Source organism: Trifolium pratense, linkage group LG6 (genome assembly GCF_020283565.1).
Source record: "Trifolium pratense cultivar HEN17-A07 linkage group LG6, ARS_RC_1.1, whole genome shotgun sequence".
NCBI classification, from domain to species: domain Eukaryota; kingdom Viridiplantae; phylum Streptophyta; class Magnoliopsida; order Fabales; family Fabaceae; genus Trifolium; species Trifolium pratense.
In genome coordinates this window covers 7,012,681-7,026,864 of record NC_060064.1, presented here as the reverse complement: position 1 = coordinate 7,026,864, position 14,184 = coordinate 7,012,681, and the positions used below count along the sequence as shown (strand labels likewise).

The window sequence follows — 14,184 nt, the reverse complement described above, 5'->3', positions numbered from 1 at the left end:
GGTCCGGTTAAGGTGCATAAGCCCAAGTTTATGCACCATGCATAATTGCTATGCGCGCCCCCCATATTGCTACGCGCGCCCCCCAACTGCTACGCGCCCCCCATTTTCTAGCCCCCAATTTCTAGCGCGCCCCCCATATTGCTACGCGCGCCCCCAATTGCTACGCACCCCCCCATTTTCTAGCCCCCCAATTTCTAGCCCCCCAATTTCTAGCGCACCCCCCCAGGTTTTTTTTTTTTTTTGAGATTTCTAGCGCACCCTTCAGATTATTTTTATCACGCTTTTAATTTTGATTGATTGAATTTTATTTTATTTTATTGATTAGGGATAAATTTCAGAGTATTATGTATGGTTAATTATTTTAGTAGTTAGTTTTAAACTAAAATCATGCCAAACCATCATCGTTGTAACCGCTGCAAGCTCTTCAATCTTCTTCGCTCTCGCTATCTTCGTTTTCCAATCGGAATCTTACAAATCGATTCTCTTGAATCGAACGAAAACGAGAACGAATTGCAATTTCTGAGATGAATCGGAATCGGAGTTTTGCAATTTCTGAGATGAATTGGAATCGGAGTTCGTGAGAGAAGGTGAAGAAGATGAACAGTGATCGCGGATGAACAGTGATCACGTTTTCACTGTTTCGCGTAAGAGAAGATGAACAGTGAATTTTCGTTACAATTATTCTGGAAACCATTGTGCTGGTTAAATGGTTTCAGAGAGTTAAAAAGTGAAACCATTTGTATTATAAAATGGTTTTATGTGTTTATTGAAATCAATATTGTGTTTTTATGGTTTTAAAAATCCTGGAAACCATTATGCTGGTTAAATGGTTTCAGAGAGTTAAAAAGTGAAACCATTTGTATTATAAAATGGTTTTATGTGTTTATTGAAATCAATATTGTGTTTTTATGGTTTTAAAAATCCTGGAAACCATTATGCTGGTTAAATGGTTTCAGAGAGTTAAAAAGTGAAACCATTTGTATTATAAAATGGTTTTATGTATTTATTGAAATCAATATTGTGTTTTTATTGTTTTAAAAATCCTGGAAACCATTATGCTGATTAAATGGTTTCAGAGAGTTAAAAAGTGAAACCATTTGTATTATAAAATGGTTTTATGTGTTTATTGAAATCAATATTGTGTTTTTATGGTTTTAAAAATCCTGGAAACCATTATGCTGGTTAAATGGTTTCAGAGAGTTAAAACGTGAAACCATGTGTATTATAAAATGGTTTTATGTGTTTATTGAAATCAATATTGTGTTTTTAATATTGAAATAATATTCCTTCATTATTATTACTATTACTGAACCAAATTAACATCTCAAGATTCTCTAACCAATAATCACTCAACAATTATAAAAAAAAAAATAAATTAATCACTCTACTTTGTCTCCATTCAACAAAAACACAAATATTTTATCACTAAAAAAAACCTCATCACAAAAAGAAAAACCAAGCTACCCAATTCGATTCTAATTCATACGTTCTTCATTGCCGTTCAAATTCGATTCTGAGGGGTGCGCCTAGAAATCTAAAAAAAAAAAAACTGGGGGTGCGCTAGAAATTGGGGGGCTAGAAAATGGGGGGGCGCGTAGCAATTGGGGGGCGCGCGTAGTAATATGGGCTTTCAGGCCTAGTAGGCTAAAAATAAAAAAAAACGTGTGCATCAGCAGAAAGGGGGTGGGGGGGGGGCGTGAGAAATTTCTGGGGAGCGCGCGAGAAATTCTGGGCTTATGCACCATGCATAAACATCCCCTTATGCATATTAACTTTTGCCGAGGAGAAGGAAGGAGAGCCAAAAGCTCTCTAGGAAGGCAATCTCCCATCATCGGGAGTAGTTTTCCTCGCGCTTCAACGAGGTTATTTCGTATGTGTAATTCTTTAACTCTTTTGTTATAATTATGCTTATGAGTAACTAATTTCCTTAGGTTAGGTTGAGTAGATGAACTTCTCTAGAACTACTTTCATGTAATTGGTTATTATATTATTGCAATTCCGTCTTTATTAATTATTTAATTGTCATCCAGGTTTAATGCTTTTCATTAGTATACGTATTAGTGAAATTGATCGATTGTTTTTGGGAGATTCTTTTGATATTCGAATTGGTGGGATACATAACTTGCGGGCTATTGTAGCGATACATAGTTTGCCGTTGTGACTTTTGAATTAACGTGCATCTTTAAAGCTTTCATAATTTACTACTCACCTAAGGGATTAGGGAGTTTGTTATTAGTGAATAGGGTAATAAGACACGGGAGTGATTGTTACTATTTAAGGGTATAATTTGTCGTGATGAACTAGACTTAATTTGAATCGTGAAATATAATAACAGGTTACCAAGAGGGAAAGGAAAGGGATTTGAAACAACCTAACTATTCTTCTCATCTTTATCTCAAACAAACTTTATTTTTATTGTTCTTTTACGTTCTTGATACAAACAAACTTGAAAACCCCCCATTTCTATTTTTTTAATCCTAATTTAGCTATTATTGAATTGTTGCACACGCAATCCATGTGGAGACGATCTTACTTACTTACTTATTACTTGAACGATTTTGTACACTTGCAAAATAGTCATCAAGTTTTTGGCACCGTTGCCGGGGATTGTTGATTGTTCAACGAGTCAATTTGAGTTAAATTGGGAATTTATTTTTTCAGTATAATATTTTAGAAATCCGAAAAAAAGAAAAAAAAATAATTTACTACTTTTAGTTTGATTTTGTTAGAGTTTATTTAGGATCTTTAGTTATCTTTTGATTCTGTTTTATTTTTGTTCAGATTATACTTTTATTAGTAATATTTATCATAAAAAAAAAACTCTACAAAAAGATTTTATTTTAAAATTAGTTAGATTAGATTTAACTTTTTTGTTTAAAAAAAAATAAAAATAATAATCTAGTCTTTAAATGTATGAAAATTATTAATACATATTTAAAATTGGTATTATCTTTGGTTAGAAAGCAATTTATTGAACGCGATACGCGCCTTTGAGGATATGAGTATTGTCCCGTGAGATTTACGAAATAAATGGTCGAATTGCTTGCACCTTGATCTTATTTTGAAGTGGTCTCATTTTTTCCGTGATGGGAATACGTGTGCGGACAAACTAGCTAGTTTAGGCCATGCTTGTACACAAATGAGGTGGTGTGGTCTTCTTTACCACCCACGGTCCCACACTACTGTACATGATAAGTTAGGACTCCCTCAATATCGTACCACTTAAGCTTGATTTATGTCTTGCTCCTTTGGGGTAAGGTCTAGTCATCCCGTATAATTATTTTCTTATTTTAATAATATGAGCTTCGGGTAAACGACGGGAACGGCGCAGGTGCCAAGTGCCAACATAGTTGAGATGTTGCTTCTTCACTTGATATCTAGACACCGTTAATTTATAAAAAAAATTAATACATACATATTTAAGTATCTCTTTATTTCATGGTTTGATCTTCAAATATGGTTTAATACGTTTTTATAGTTAATCGTTTGATCTTCAAATATATTTTTCCATAATTATTTTATTTCATTATATAGCAATTCTTTTGAGTAATTGTGGATGAATACTATTACTAGTATTACCTTTAGTACCTTTATACTTTTTTTCAGATACTATATTACCTTTAACTTTTTCTGATATTTGTGTTTTAGTGTTTTATAAACATATTTCACCCAAAAGAAATGTTTTCTAAACATGCACAATCATTTAATTATAGTTTGAAAAAATTATTATAAAATGATAAAAAAATTATTATATTGTAGATGTAGATCATTTCACATAAACTAATGGGAAGTTGTAAGCGAAGGAAAAATAAATGAAAAATTCCCTATATAAATGTAAAGTGTGCCCGACAGGAAAAAAATATTTGAAATTACATTAGAAATTAAGTTAAACTCTTTTTTGGCCTTTTTTGAAAAAATGAAAATTATTATTGGACGCATAGTAATATATAAGCTAAATTGCATTTTTGGCCCCCTATATTTCAGAAACTTGCGATTTTAGTCCCTTAATTTTCAAAATAGTGCTTTTGGCCCCCTATGTTTGTTCCCTTTTGCAAAAGGTCAATTTTGACCAAGTCAACGCTGATGTGGCAAGTCACTTAAGTGACTCAACTGCCACGTCAACTTTTTTTTCATTTAATAATTAAAATTAAAAATTTAAAAAATTAAATTAAAAGGAATGGAAGAAGTAAAAAATAGCTGATGGCAAAAACTTAAAATGTCAACCACTTACAAAAAATATGAAGAAATTTCTCATAATCAACCTTATAACGTAGTTGCTGTAAGTTCCTCATTTAAAGAACCTATAAGGTCTGGTCATAATCTTGATGTATTAATAAACAACAAAATGCAAACGATGTGATTTTTTTCTCACCCGACCCGACTGTCCAAAAATGCCGCTGGAGTTTCCGCTGGACTCAAATTTTTTTCTACCCCCCCACCCCCCACCCCCCCACCACCACCACTCTTTCTGACAGCGCATGCGAATGTAATTCTGGCGCGCTGCTCCTGTTAAAGGCTACGCGACGGTGTATGATTTGCTTTGCATCATTATGAAGCTATAAAACCTAATTAAAATTCTTCATGCGTGATTTTTTTGATGATATTCCTCCTATCATTTCTACTTGGTAAGTGCTAATTAACCTCCATCAACAATGGAATCGAAATGCTATTGTAGTTAAATACATCATAATGTAGTTGCTGACAATATGGAAGCTGGAGGATTATTTGTTTTTTTGTTTTAATTTGCCTGGCCTTTTCCATTCCATTTTATTTTTTTAATAATTAATTAGATGACAAAAAAAATGTGATGTGTCAGCTGAGTCACTTAAGTGACTTGCCACATCAGCGTTGATTTGGTCAAAATTGACCTTTTGCAAAAGGGAACAAATATAGGGGGCCAAAAGCGCTATTTTAAAAATTAGGAGACCAAAATTGCAAGTTTCTGAAACATAGAGGGCCAAAAGTGCAATTTAACCTAATATATATTCAATAATTTTTTGACTATTTTTTTTCATGTAGGGGTTGAAAATATATAGATTTATATAACCAGTAACTTAGGACAATTTGTGTTAAGCTAGTTTTTTTTTAATAAATAAAATAATAAATATTACATGAAATTCACACACAATTAAGAGATTTTAGGTTTAAACTAAAACACCACAAATATTATGCTTAAGGATTTAAGTAAAAAAAAGAAAAAGTATTTAAGTATTTTGTCAATCGACTTATAATTTATAGATAATTTTAAAAAAAATATGCAAAGCGATCAATTTTTAAAAGTTTATTTAACAAAATAATAATAATAATAAATAATTAAAAAAATATGCTACAATATTCCACATAAAAAGCTTTTTAGACCAAGACCATATCATTATATATGTTAGTATGAACTAAATCTTTTTTTTAGAAAGTATGAAATAAATCTTAAAGTACATTGACCATTTTATACTTTCAAAGGTAAGCTTCTGAACTAGTTAAATTTATTTATATAAAGTTTAACTAGTCACAACCTATTCTCAAATTTAACTATTTTTTTTTTTTGAAAAGAGAAATTCATCTCATTTAAAATGGTGATTAGATTAACTTATTCTACAAAATCCAGCTCATGTGTGTTCTTGTGATGATATTAAAGCCCTCTCTTCAATTACATTATTTTTAAAGTATTCCTTGTGTTGATTGCAAGGAAATTTTGTATACGTGACTAGACAACTTAGCTTTATCATTAGACTAGCAACAATAATTATGGTTAAATATATCTTACCATGAATTTACATAAAATATTATTTTCCATATATAAACAAGTCTTGAAGAGTCAATTAAATTGCCAATTGCCAATAATTGGAAATTTCAATATAAAAATTCTGAATTCACATGTTATTGAGAGAGTAGGTGTGAATGTGTGATAAGCTTAAATAAAAGGACAATATATCCCCATAGTGTGGAGCACCTATATTAGATTGTTGTAGCCCTGCTGTCCTGGATCCTCTCATGAGAACCAAAATATGATAAAATTAGGAAAATGTTAAACATTGGGATTTAGATTTTTTTGGGGTGTGATTGCATGCGATCAATAAATTTGATCGGTTCAATTTTGATTAGACGGTCAATATTTTTTGACTGTATTGAATTTTTAGTATCTAAAACATTAGTTAAATATATTAATAAGAAAATTTTATTTTCAAACATATAACTATTTTGAGAAACCTTTTAGCATGACACAGAAAATTAAAAATAAAAATATCAAATGGAACTATGAAAGCAAAATGAATATTCCTGGCCTTATTTATAAGCAAAAATCAATAAAAAATTTTGGCCTTAAATATAAGCAAAAGTCACCAAAACCAATTTTATTTAATGCTACTTTTCCAAAATTATCCTCATTAATTATTCTACTTTATAAGATGGTTGTAGAGTCTCAATGCAAAATTAAAATATTATAAGGTCATTTTAGTAATTGTAATAGAACTTTAACATAAAATCAAGACAAAAATGTTTTTCCTTAATAAGTGTGCAAAAGAGAATATTGTCTTATAAATGTGGCCGGAGGGAGTACATATAAAATACTAGGAAATAATGAATTTAGCTAGGGAGAAAATGTTTTTTCCTATTAACAATAATTGTTTTTTCCTATTAACAATAATTGTTATTATGATTATGTTTACATGAAGCAAGTTGATAAAAATACAAATTCCCATCACTTAAGCCGACATAAATAATTTTTGTTACCTAAAATGGGAGTATATTTCTCTTATAGTCAATGAAATCACCAAGTATTGGACCAATGATCAATGAGAATGTTTGAGATGATCCAATGAAAAATAGAAGTGTATTATTGAATCAACTAAGCTATAAGTTTTGGTGGACCATTCAACACAATCACTGCAATGACTCATTAAAGCTTTTGATTATGTGTACCAAAAAGAAGTAGTAGCTTTAATTTCACATTGTAAAATAAAATGTATAAGGAAGCATTTTGTAAATAAGAGAAAAAAATCCATCTCAATCCTCTCATCTTGTAGTGTGATCCTAGCAATTAATTGAACTAGTCGGCTGCCCGTGCGTTGCACGGGTTCGCCGGAACATGATGTTTATACCAATCATGGTTGTTATGCGCCGAGGTAATTAGTCATAAGTATATGGAAATTCCTTAAGGGACATCATTTATATACCAATCATGGATGCTATTAGCCGAAAAAGTTAGTCATGAACATGCGGAAATTATCAAAGGGGGGTGTCATTTAGGTCGCAATTGAAATAGTATCATGTCGCAATTAAAACAACGTAAATGAAGTACAAATTCATATTCAAAAGCTTAACCATTTGTCGATCAATGCAACACCGCGTTTCTTGGATTTTCTCTTTGATGGCAAGAGTGCATCTGGGATGTAAGACAAACGCTTCTCACACCCATATATTTCCAAATAATCATGCTTATGGAGTCGCAACTCATCAAGCATTTTCTCTTTAATAAGTTCATAATCATCCTCACTGTTCCTATCGGCTAAGGCTATCACGCGATAACCGCAATTACCATCACCTTTGACATCAATAATAGACTCAATATAGGGATGCATAAAATCAGGGATGTGTTTACTTTGATTAATTTTAGATATGTCACCATTTCCAACAGCCTTCCTAGCTCTTTTCTTTCCAACAACTGGGTCAACATTGTCCCTATCCGTAGATGAAGCAGCAACATCTAAACCAAATGAAATAGAAGAATCTGAGGTCATATGGTACGATATAAACCAATGGAAAGCAATTAAAATGTTGATTCAATCTAATCAATTTATGCAGTCAGACATACCTAGCATAATATTTTGAAAACAATATATACGAAATGCATATAAGAAAGGGATGATAGTTGTAAAACCTTGTGAAGAACAGCCATGGGACACATATTCTGGGGAAAAGCCAACACCAACTGCAACACTCTTGCAAATATCAGTAGGTGCAATATTTGTTATGTTAGACATGATTTGGGTGATTCAGGAAGATGGACAAAAGATCAAGAGTATGCAGACTGTAAGAATCACCACAAGGATTAAGTTAATATAACTTGTATATCTAACATAAGATTAGTTTATTAGTTGATATGGAATCAGTGGCTAGCAAAAAATCAGTATTTTATTAGATCACTCCTACCATACTTTTAGTTTTAAGTAGTTTATGAAGGCATAGTTTAATGTAATTTAACTGTCAAATATAACAGTAGGCCATAAGATTGCTCGCAATAATACATTAGATTAGTTACTAAGTGATAGCATAGAAGAGTTTGATAAAGGAATTGTACTTCAAACCATTAGCTGACATATGGATTGGATATTGGGCGTTAGACAAATAGGAAGATGAAGGGAAACATCACAATTAAGCAAGTGAGATTGAATAATAGTCTCATTGGTTAAAAAGTTGTAAAGTAAAATAGCTATAGATCACAATCTTCCATGAGAATAGCTGTTCATACGTCATAAACATGGATAGCCAAGGAAGCAAAAAGTTCTTTATGGTTCCAAAGCAAATGCAATTATTATAGAAGAAGAGTGAATGTTCTATGGAAGCAATGTGCAGGTCGCTGGATTGGTCAAGCAAGACACAAGTCATTATTATACTATTGTCTATATAGGTTCTATGGTTAAAGTCATAGGAATTAATTCCATTGGGCAAGATGCACTCTAGTACAGTGTACGTTGACAAATGAAGGGAAGATGAATAGTAGAATGGCTTGATTCATGGAAGGTAGATAGATTGGCATAGAAGTGTCTATCTGAGTAAAGTATTATACTGTTACATAAATAGATGTATAAACGGCGAACATGTCACCTCGAAGATAACAAATTACGTATATCGAAAACCAGACGTGCATATCGCGAAAGAGTGGACGAATAGACTCTAAGTAAAAGGATCGTCTTACAACGTCATATAAATAGATGGGATAAACGGCGAACATGTCAATTTGACAATAAGAGATTATATATATCGAAAACCAATAGTACATTAGGAAAATAAATGGCGAACATGCTGAATCGAACACAAAAAATTACACATATCAAAATCCAGTACTAAATATTACGAAAGATTGGTTCGATCATAAATGTAAACGATATAATCCGAACACATCATCGCATCAACATTATATAAGCAGGAAAATGAACGGCGTACACGTTAAGTATGAATAACTGAGTAAAGTATGAATAATATATTGAAAACCAATCGTGTATAATTCGATTAAGACAACAGGAATAAACGGCGAACATGTCACCCCGAACATAAAAAATTACATATATTGAGAACCAATAGTGCATATTGCGAAAGATTGGACGAACACTCGATAAGTGAAACGACCAACTTATACTGTTACATAAATAGATGTATGAACGGCGAACATGTCACCTCGAAGATAACAAATTACGTATATCGAAAACCAGACGTGCATATCGCGAAAGAGTGGACGAATAGACTCTAAGTAAAAGGATCGTCTTACAACGTCATATAAATAGATGGGGTAAACGGCGAACATGTCAACTTGACAATAAGAGATTATATATATGGAAAACCCATAGTACATTAGGAAAATAAATGGCGAACATGCTGAATCGAACACAAAAAATTACACATATCAAAATCCAGTACTAAATATTACGAAAAATTGGTTCGATCATAAATGTAAACTATATGATCCGAACACATCATCGCACCAACATTATATAAGCAGGGAAATGAACGGCGTACACGTTAAATCGACCGTAAAAAATTGCATCCATGGGGAAAACATAAAGGAAAAGGATTCGTTTGGCAAAAATGCTATGAAAGTTTATACCAATGAAAAATATAAATAACAAAATCGGATCCCATTATAACGGATAGTTTCGTCCATAATGGAGTGGACTATCTATCACAAGGCACGCTACAACCAATCATCCAAATAACTCACATAGATAGATACATTTAAGGAATTCTCAATTTGTTAGACAATAAAATCTATAATTGCTGTGTTCTAAGAGCCATCACTAAAAAAGCCTTGATTTTAATCCAAATTTCACATTTCCCACTCTAATTCTTCTTGTTTCCTTGTTTATATCAGAAGTTAGTCCATTGGTTAGTCCATTACAAGACAAAGAACTATTCTCTGATTGAGGACACAGGTCTAAAAAACTTCAAAACCTTGGAATTATTTCAAGATACATTGATTCATTGACCATCAAGACATGTTGTGAGGATATTTTGTGATCTGAAACTAAGTCACAAGCTTCAAGTGATGGTTGGTGGTATGAAGATATATATTTGTTAAGTTTACCTTGATATACAATATTTGTTGGATTGATTGAATCTAAAGGTATTAAAGTCAAGAACGTTGCTGCATCATTAATACATTACCGTATGAGATGCATTCTTATGATGAATAGACAATTAAGTTCCAAAAACCATACAATGTAATCACAAAAGAGAATACTATATTCATTGGTAAATAAATAGTACAATAGGATCAAATTAGATTCAATTATGATCATGTCCAGGATACAATTAGAAGGTAAGCTACACTGTCTAAAAAATCAAAAGTGAAAACTGAATAGCTACCATCTTGAAAGATTCAAAACTCAGAACGGCACTACAAAATGTTGCTGGGATACATACAAGGGTAAATAAGAACCATCGTTCAAAGGGTAACTGAGAGTGGTTTCTACTCCGATCTGAGGATAAACACAAGCATAGAGGACATGATCCCGTGTAGGCTCGTTGACAGCGAAACGTATTCTGTCACCTTGTAACAGCTGATGTTTTTTACAGAACTCCATCCAATAACCAAACACCTTGCAAGCTAGTTCACCCTCGTCATCAACGCTGAATTGTATGCTACATGGATATCGACATCCAGTATGATCAACCAATACCAATTTGCTAAAAGTAAATGCAAATGCGAATTCACCAAAACCATACCATGGCAAAACCTGCAATGGTATCAATTGATCTGCAAGTTAGTGTTATAATTGTATAAACATTTGTAGGACAGGTAAAAAAAATCACAATAGACAAACCAGAATTCCAGATTCAACATCATACGATGTCAATCTCTTAAAGTAAGAACGGCGGAATGACATCGGAAACACAAAAGGATTGGATGAAATTCGCGGGAGAGTTGCTGAACAAATTTTAGGGTCAACACCTCCAGTAGCCAATAACTGCTTAAAGGGAGGATCATGGAAAGGATATACAACTTCAGTACCCCATCTTGTCATGAGAGTTATGGCCAGAAGCTTGGGACTAACATACTTAAAACTGAGCCAACCTCCAAACCACATATGATAAAAATCCCTAACAGTGGTCCATCCCTGTTCAAAATACATTTCACTACATTTTTTCAAAACCCGGACCTCAATCTCATTGTGTTTTGGATCCTGCAGAATTACATGTTCATCGATCAGGTCACCGAACTCCCGAACAAAGCACTGAGGTAATCTACCAGATCTCTGCATCCAAAACATGCATTCAATCAATTAAGATATGTAACCATAAAGAATAGCAAAAAGGAGATTCAACAAATGAGTGAAACCATCCAAAACAGCACATCCATCAAACATCTAAAGCACATCTTGCAAATCTGGAATTTCAAATATACATGGACATGATATTATCAACACACACCTTCTTCATAACACCAGAACAATCAACATGGAAAAACACTGAGGTAGCCTACATAATACTCGCATCCAAAACATAATATACCATATCTTATTACACAAGTAACTGCCAACATGTTTGGACGCAGTAACATAAACACCAACCAGTAGAAATTTTTTCACACTAAATAGCATGTAACTAATCAATAAACATAGTGGACAATCCAAAAACTACAGTTCCATCAAATAATCAAAGCACATCTTGCAAATGAATAACTTGAAATAAGTATACATATAATAAAAATCAAAATACAATTCCTCAACAACATCAAAACAATCAAGATGACAACATGCAGTGTATAAAAACAAACTACTTGTTCAAAAAAAAAAAAACAATTGACAAATACAAATCTTTATGTAGCAACATATAACAAAACCAGTATAGATAGAATAATTTAGGAAACAGAACCAAACCATAATCTTACAAAACCAAATCATAATCTTACACTGTAAGGATCATACTCCATCTGGTATGTATTGATACTGTTAACAACTCCACATACATAAGAACCATGAACCTGATCAATCTCCTGAGCAGCTTCAACATTGAGAAATGCTGCACAATTAATGAATGCACAATTAGTCTGAGGCATGTTTGGCAAGAGGGATGATGGGCGAGCAAAAGTAAAAGAATGAAGGCAAATAATGAATGAGGAGAGGTTGATGATGAAAATATTGGTTAATAAACCGTGAATGTAGAAGAATGAGAAGCTATAGCCAATGAGAGAAGGAAGAAAACAATGATTACATTATGTGATGGTTAAGTTTGTGAAGCAAGCTACAAGATTGGTTAGCCAATAAGCATCTTAGAAGAACAATGATGATACAATGTGGAAGTTGACTTTGGAAATATAATGAAGTAAGTAGTAGCAAGTTCCAAGGAGGCCAAATGAGTGAATGTGAATCGTTTGGATGGTGATGTATGGATCATCAAACATCATGGATGGATGATAGACACATGGATTAGATGAGAATACAATCTTATGATAACAAATCACTACATAACAAATCACTACATATCACAACACAATTAGAGGATGATGTACATGTTTATGGGATGATACATAATTCTTCATGAGCATACAAGCAATACAAGAAACATATGATGAAAGCATGTACGTGGAACTGAATCATTGGGCGCATATATGAACACATTGGCAAGACACAATTGGTTATGAGACAAATGTGTGAATCACTAATTGGGTAGTTAATTAGGGTTTGCAATTAGGGTTGCAATGTTTATCATCTTTTATATATACTAGCAACCGCCCCGTGCGATGCACGGGTTTGTAGTAACCTCATTTATATAACAATCATGGTTGTTGCCAATCATGAATGCTATGGGTCAAAATAAGCTAGACATAAGCATATCGATATTAATCAAATTGGTTCATTCCACATTTAGTAATTTAATTGCAATATCATTACTTCAAGCATCTCTATTAAATTCATAGTTTTAGCGATTATCTTAAAAATTATAAAGATATTAAGTTATATGTAGAGGTTAATATATGGTGTAGACACTAAGAAACTATCTATTAAAAGTTGGGTTTAAGCAGAGACAATTTTTTAAACTCTATATGCAGCGTGCATAAATTATAGAAAGCGCCCATAAATTACAGGCATATATATTAGAAAGATACAAAACCTCTATATTAGAATGGAAAAAAAATTACAAATATATATTGATAATCGGAGAACAATAAAAAAAAATTGTGAATCTCGATCGACATCCAAAAGTTTATAAATCGGGTAATAAAGTAAGACATCAAATTGTGAGACCCAAGTGATATATAGAGGTTAATATACGGTGTGGAGACTAAGAAACTCTATTAAATTTTGGCCTTTAAGCGGAGTAAAATTTAAAAGCTCTATACGCAGAGATAATCAGAATTACAATCCAGGTGATTGATAATATAGGATCAATAACATTTGTCATGTTCGATCATGTGATTTTCCAGGTATTCCATCAATATGACTCTCATTTTACACAATATTTTCTCTCTCATCACGGCCCAGGATTTGCTAGATTCTATGAACAACGTAACTTTTTTTGTGTAACTGTGTTTAATCTTTTATGTGTTTGTTATCTGTGTTTTTTTGTGGTAATGTCCTTTTTGGCTGTTTATCTATATAGGATCCTAACTCTACTTCATATCCACGAGCACCGGATGTGTTTATCAACAAACGGATGCTCTTCAAAGTTGAATTGACTGATGCCATGAAATTATAATCATATTAAAGGTTTACATTGTTTGACACTTTGACAATCCATTCTCAAACCCTTCCAACTGTGTTATTTAAATGATAAAACACTAAAGATTTGAACTTATTCAAAGAGAAAACACAAAAAAAAAAAATTTGAATTGGAATATGAGTACTATAAAATTGAAAACCTTGAATGCAAATTGAACACATTTCATTAATAAAAGGAAACTGAAAGTTAGTTAGGAACCATGAAATAATTGATTTGAAACATGGTGAATCTAAATTATAAAACTTCAAACTA

At 32.4% G+C, this 14,184-nt stretch overlaps 1 protein-coding gene across 1 annotated transcript; it reads right to left on the bottom strand.

The window, feature by feature from the left end:
* Nucleotides 1-10,431: 10,431 nt before the first annotated feature.
* LOC123890576 lies at nt 10,432-12,290 on the bottom strand. Its single transcript, XM_045940213.1, has 3 exons — nt 12,122-12,290; nt 11,034-11,465; nt 10,432-10,946 (listed from the first exon to the last, which is right to left on the bottom strand). Exons 1-3 carry the CDS (start codon nt 12,266-12,268, stop codon nt 10,596-10,598), a joined length of 930 nt encoding a protein of 309 aa, XP_045796169.1. The 5' UTR covers nt 12,269-12,290; the 3' UTR covers nt 10,432-10,595.
* Nucleotides 12,291-14,184: the final 1,894 nt, after the last annotated feature.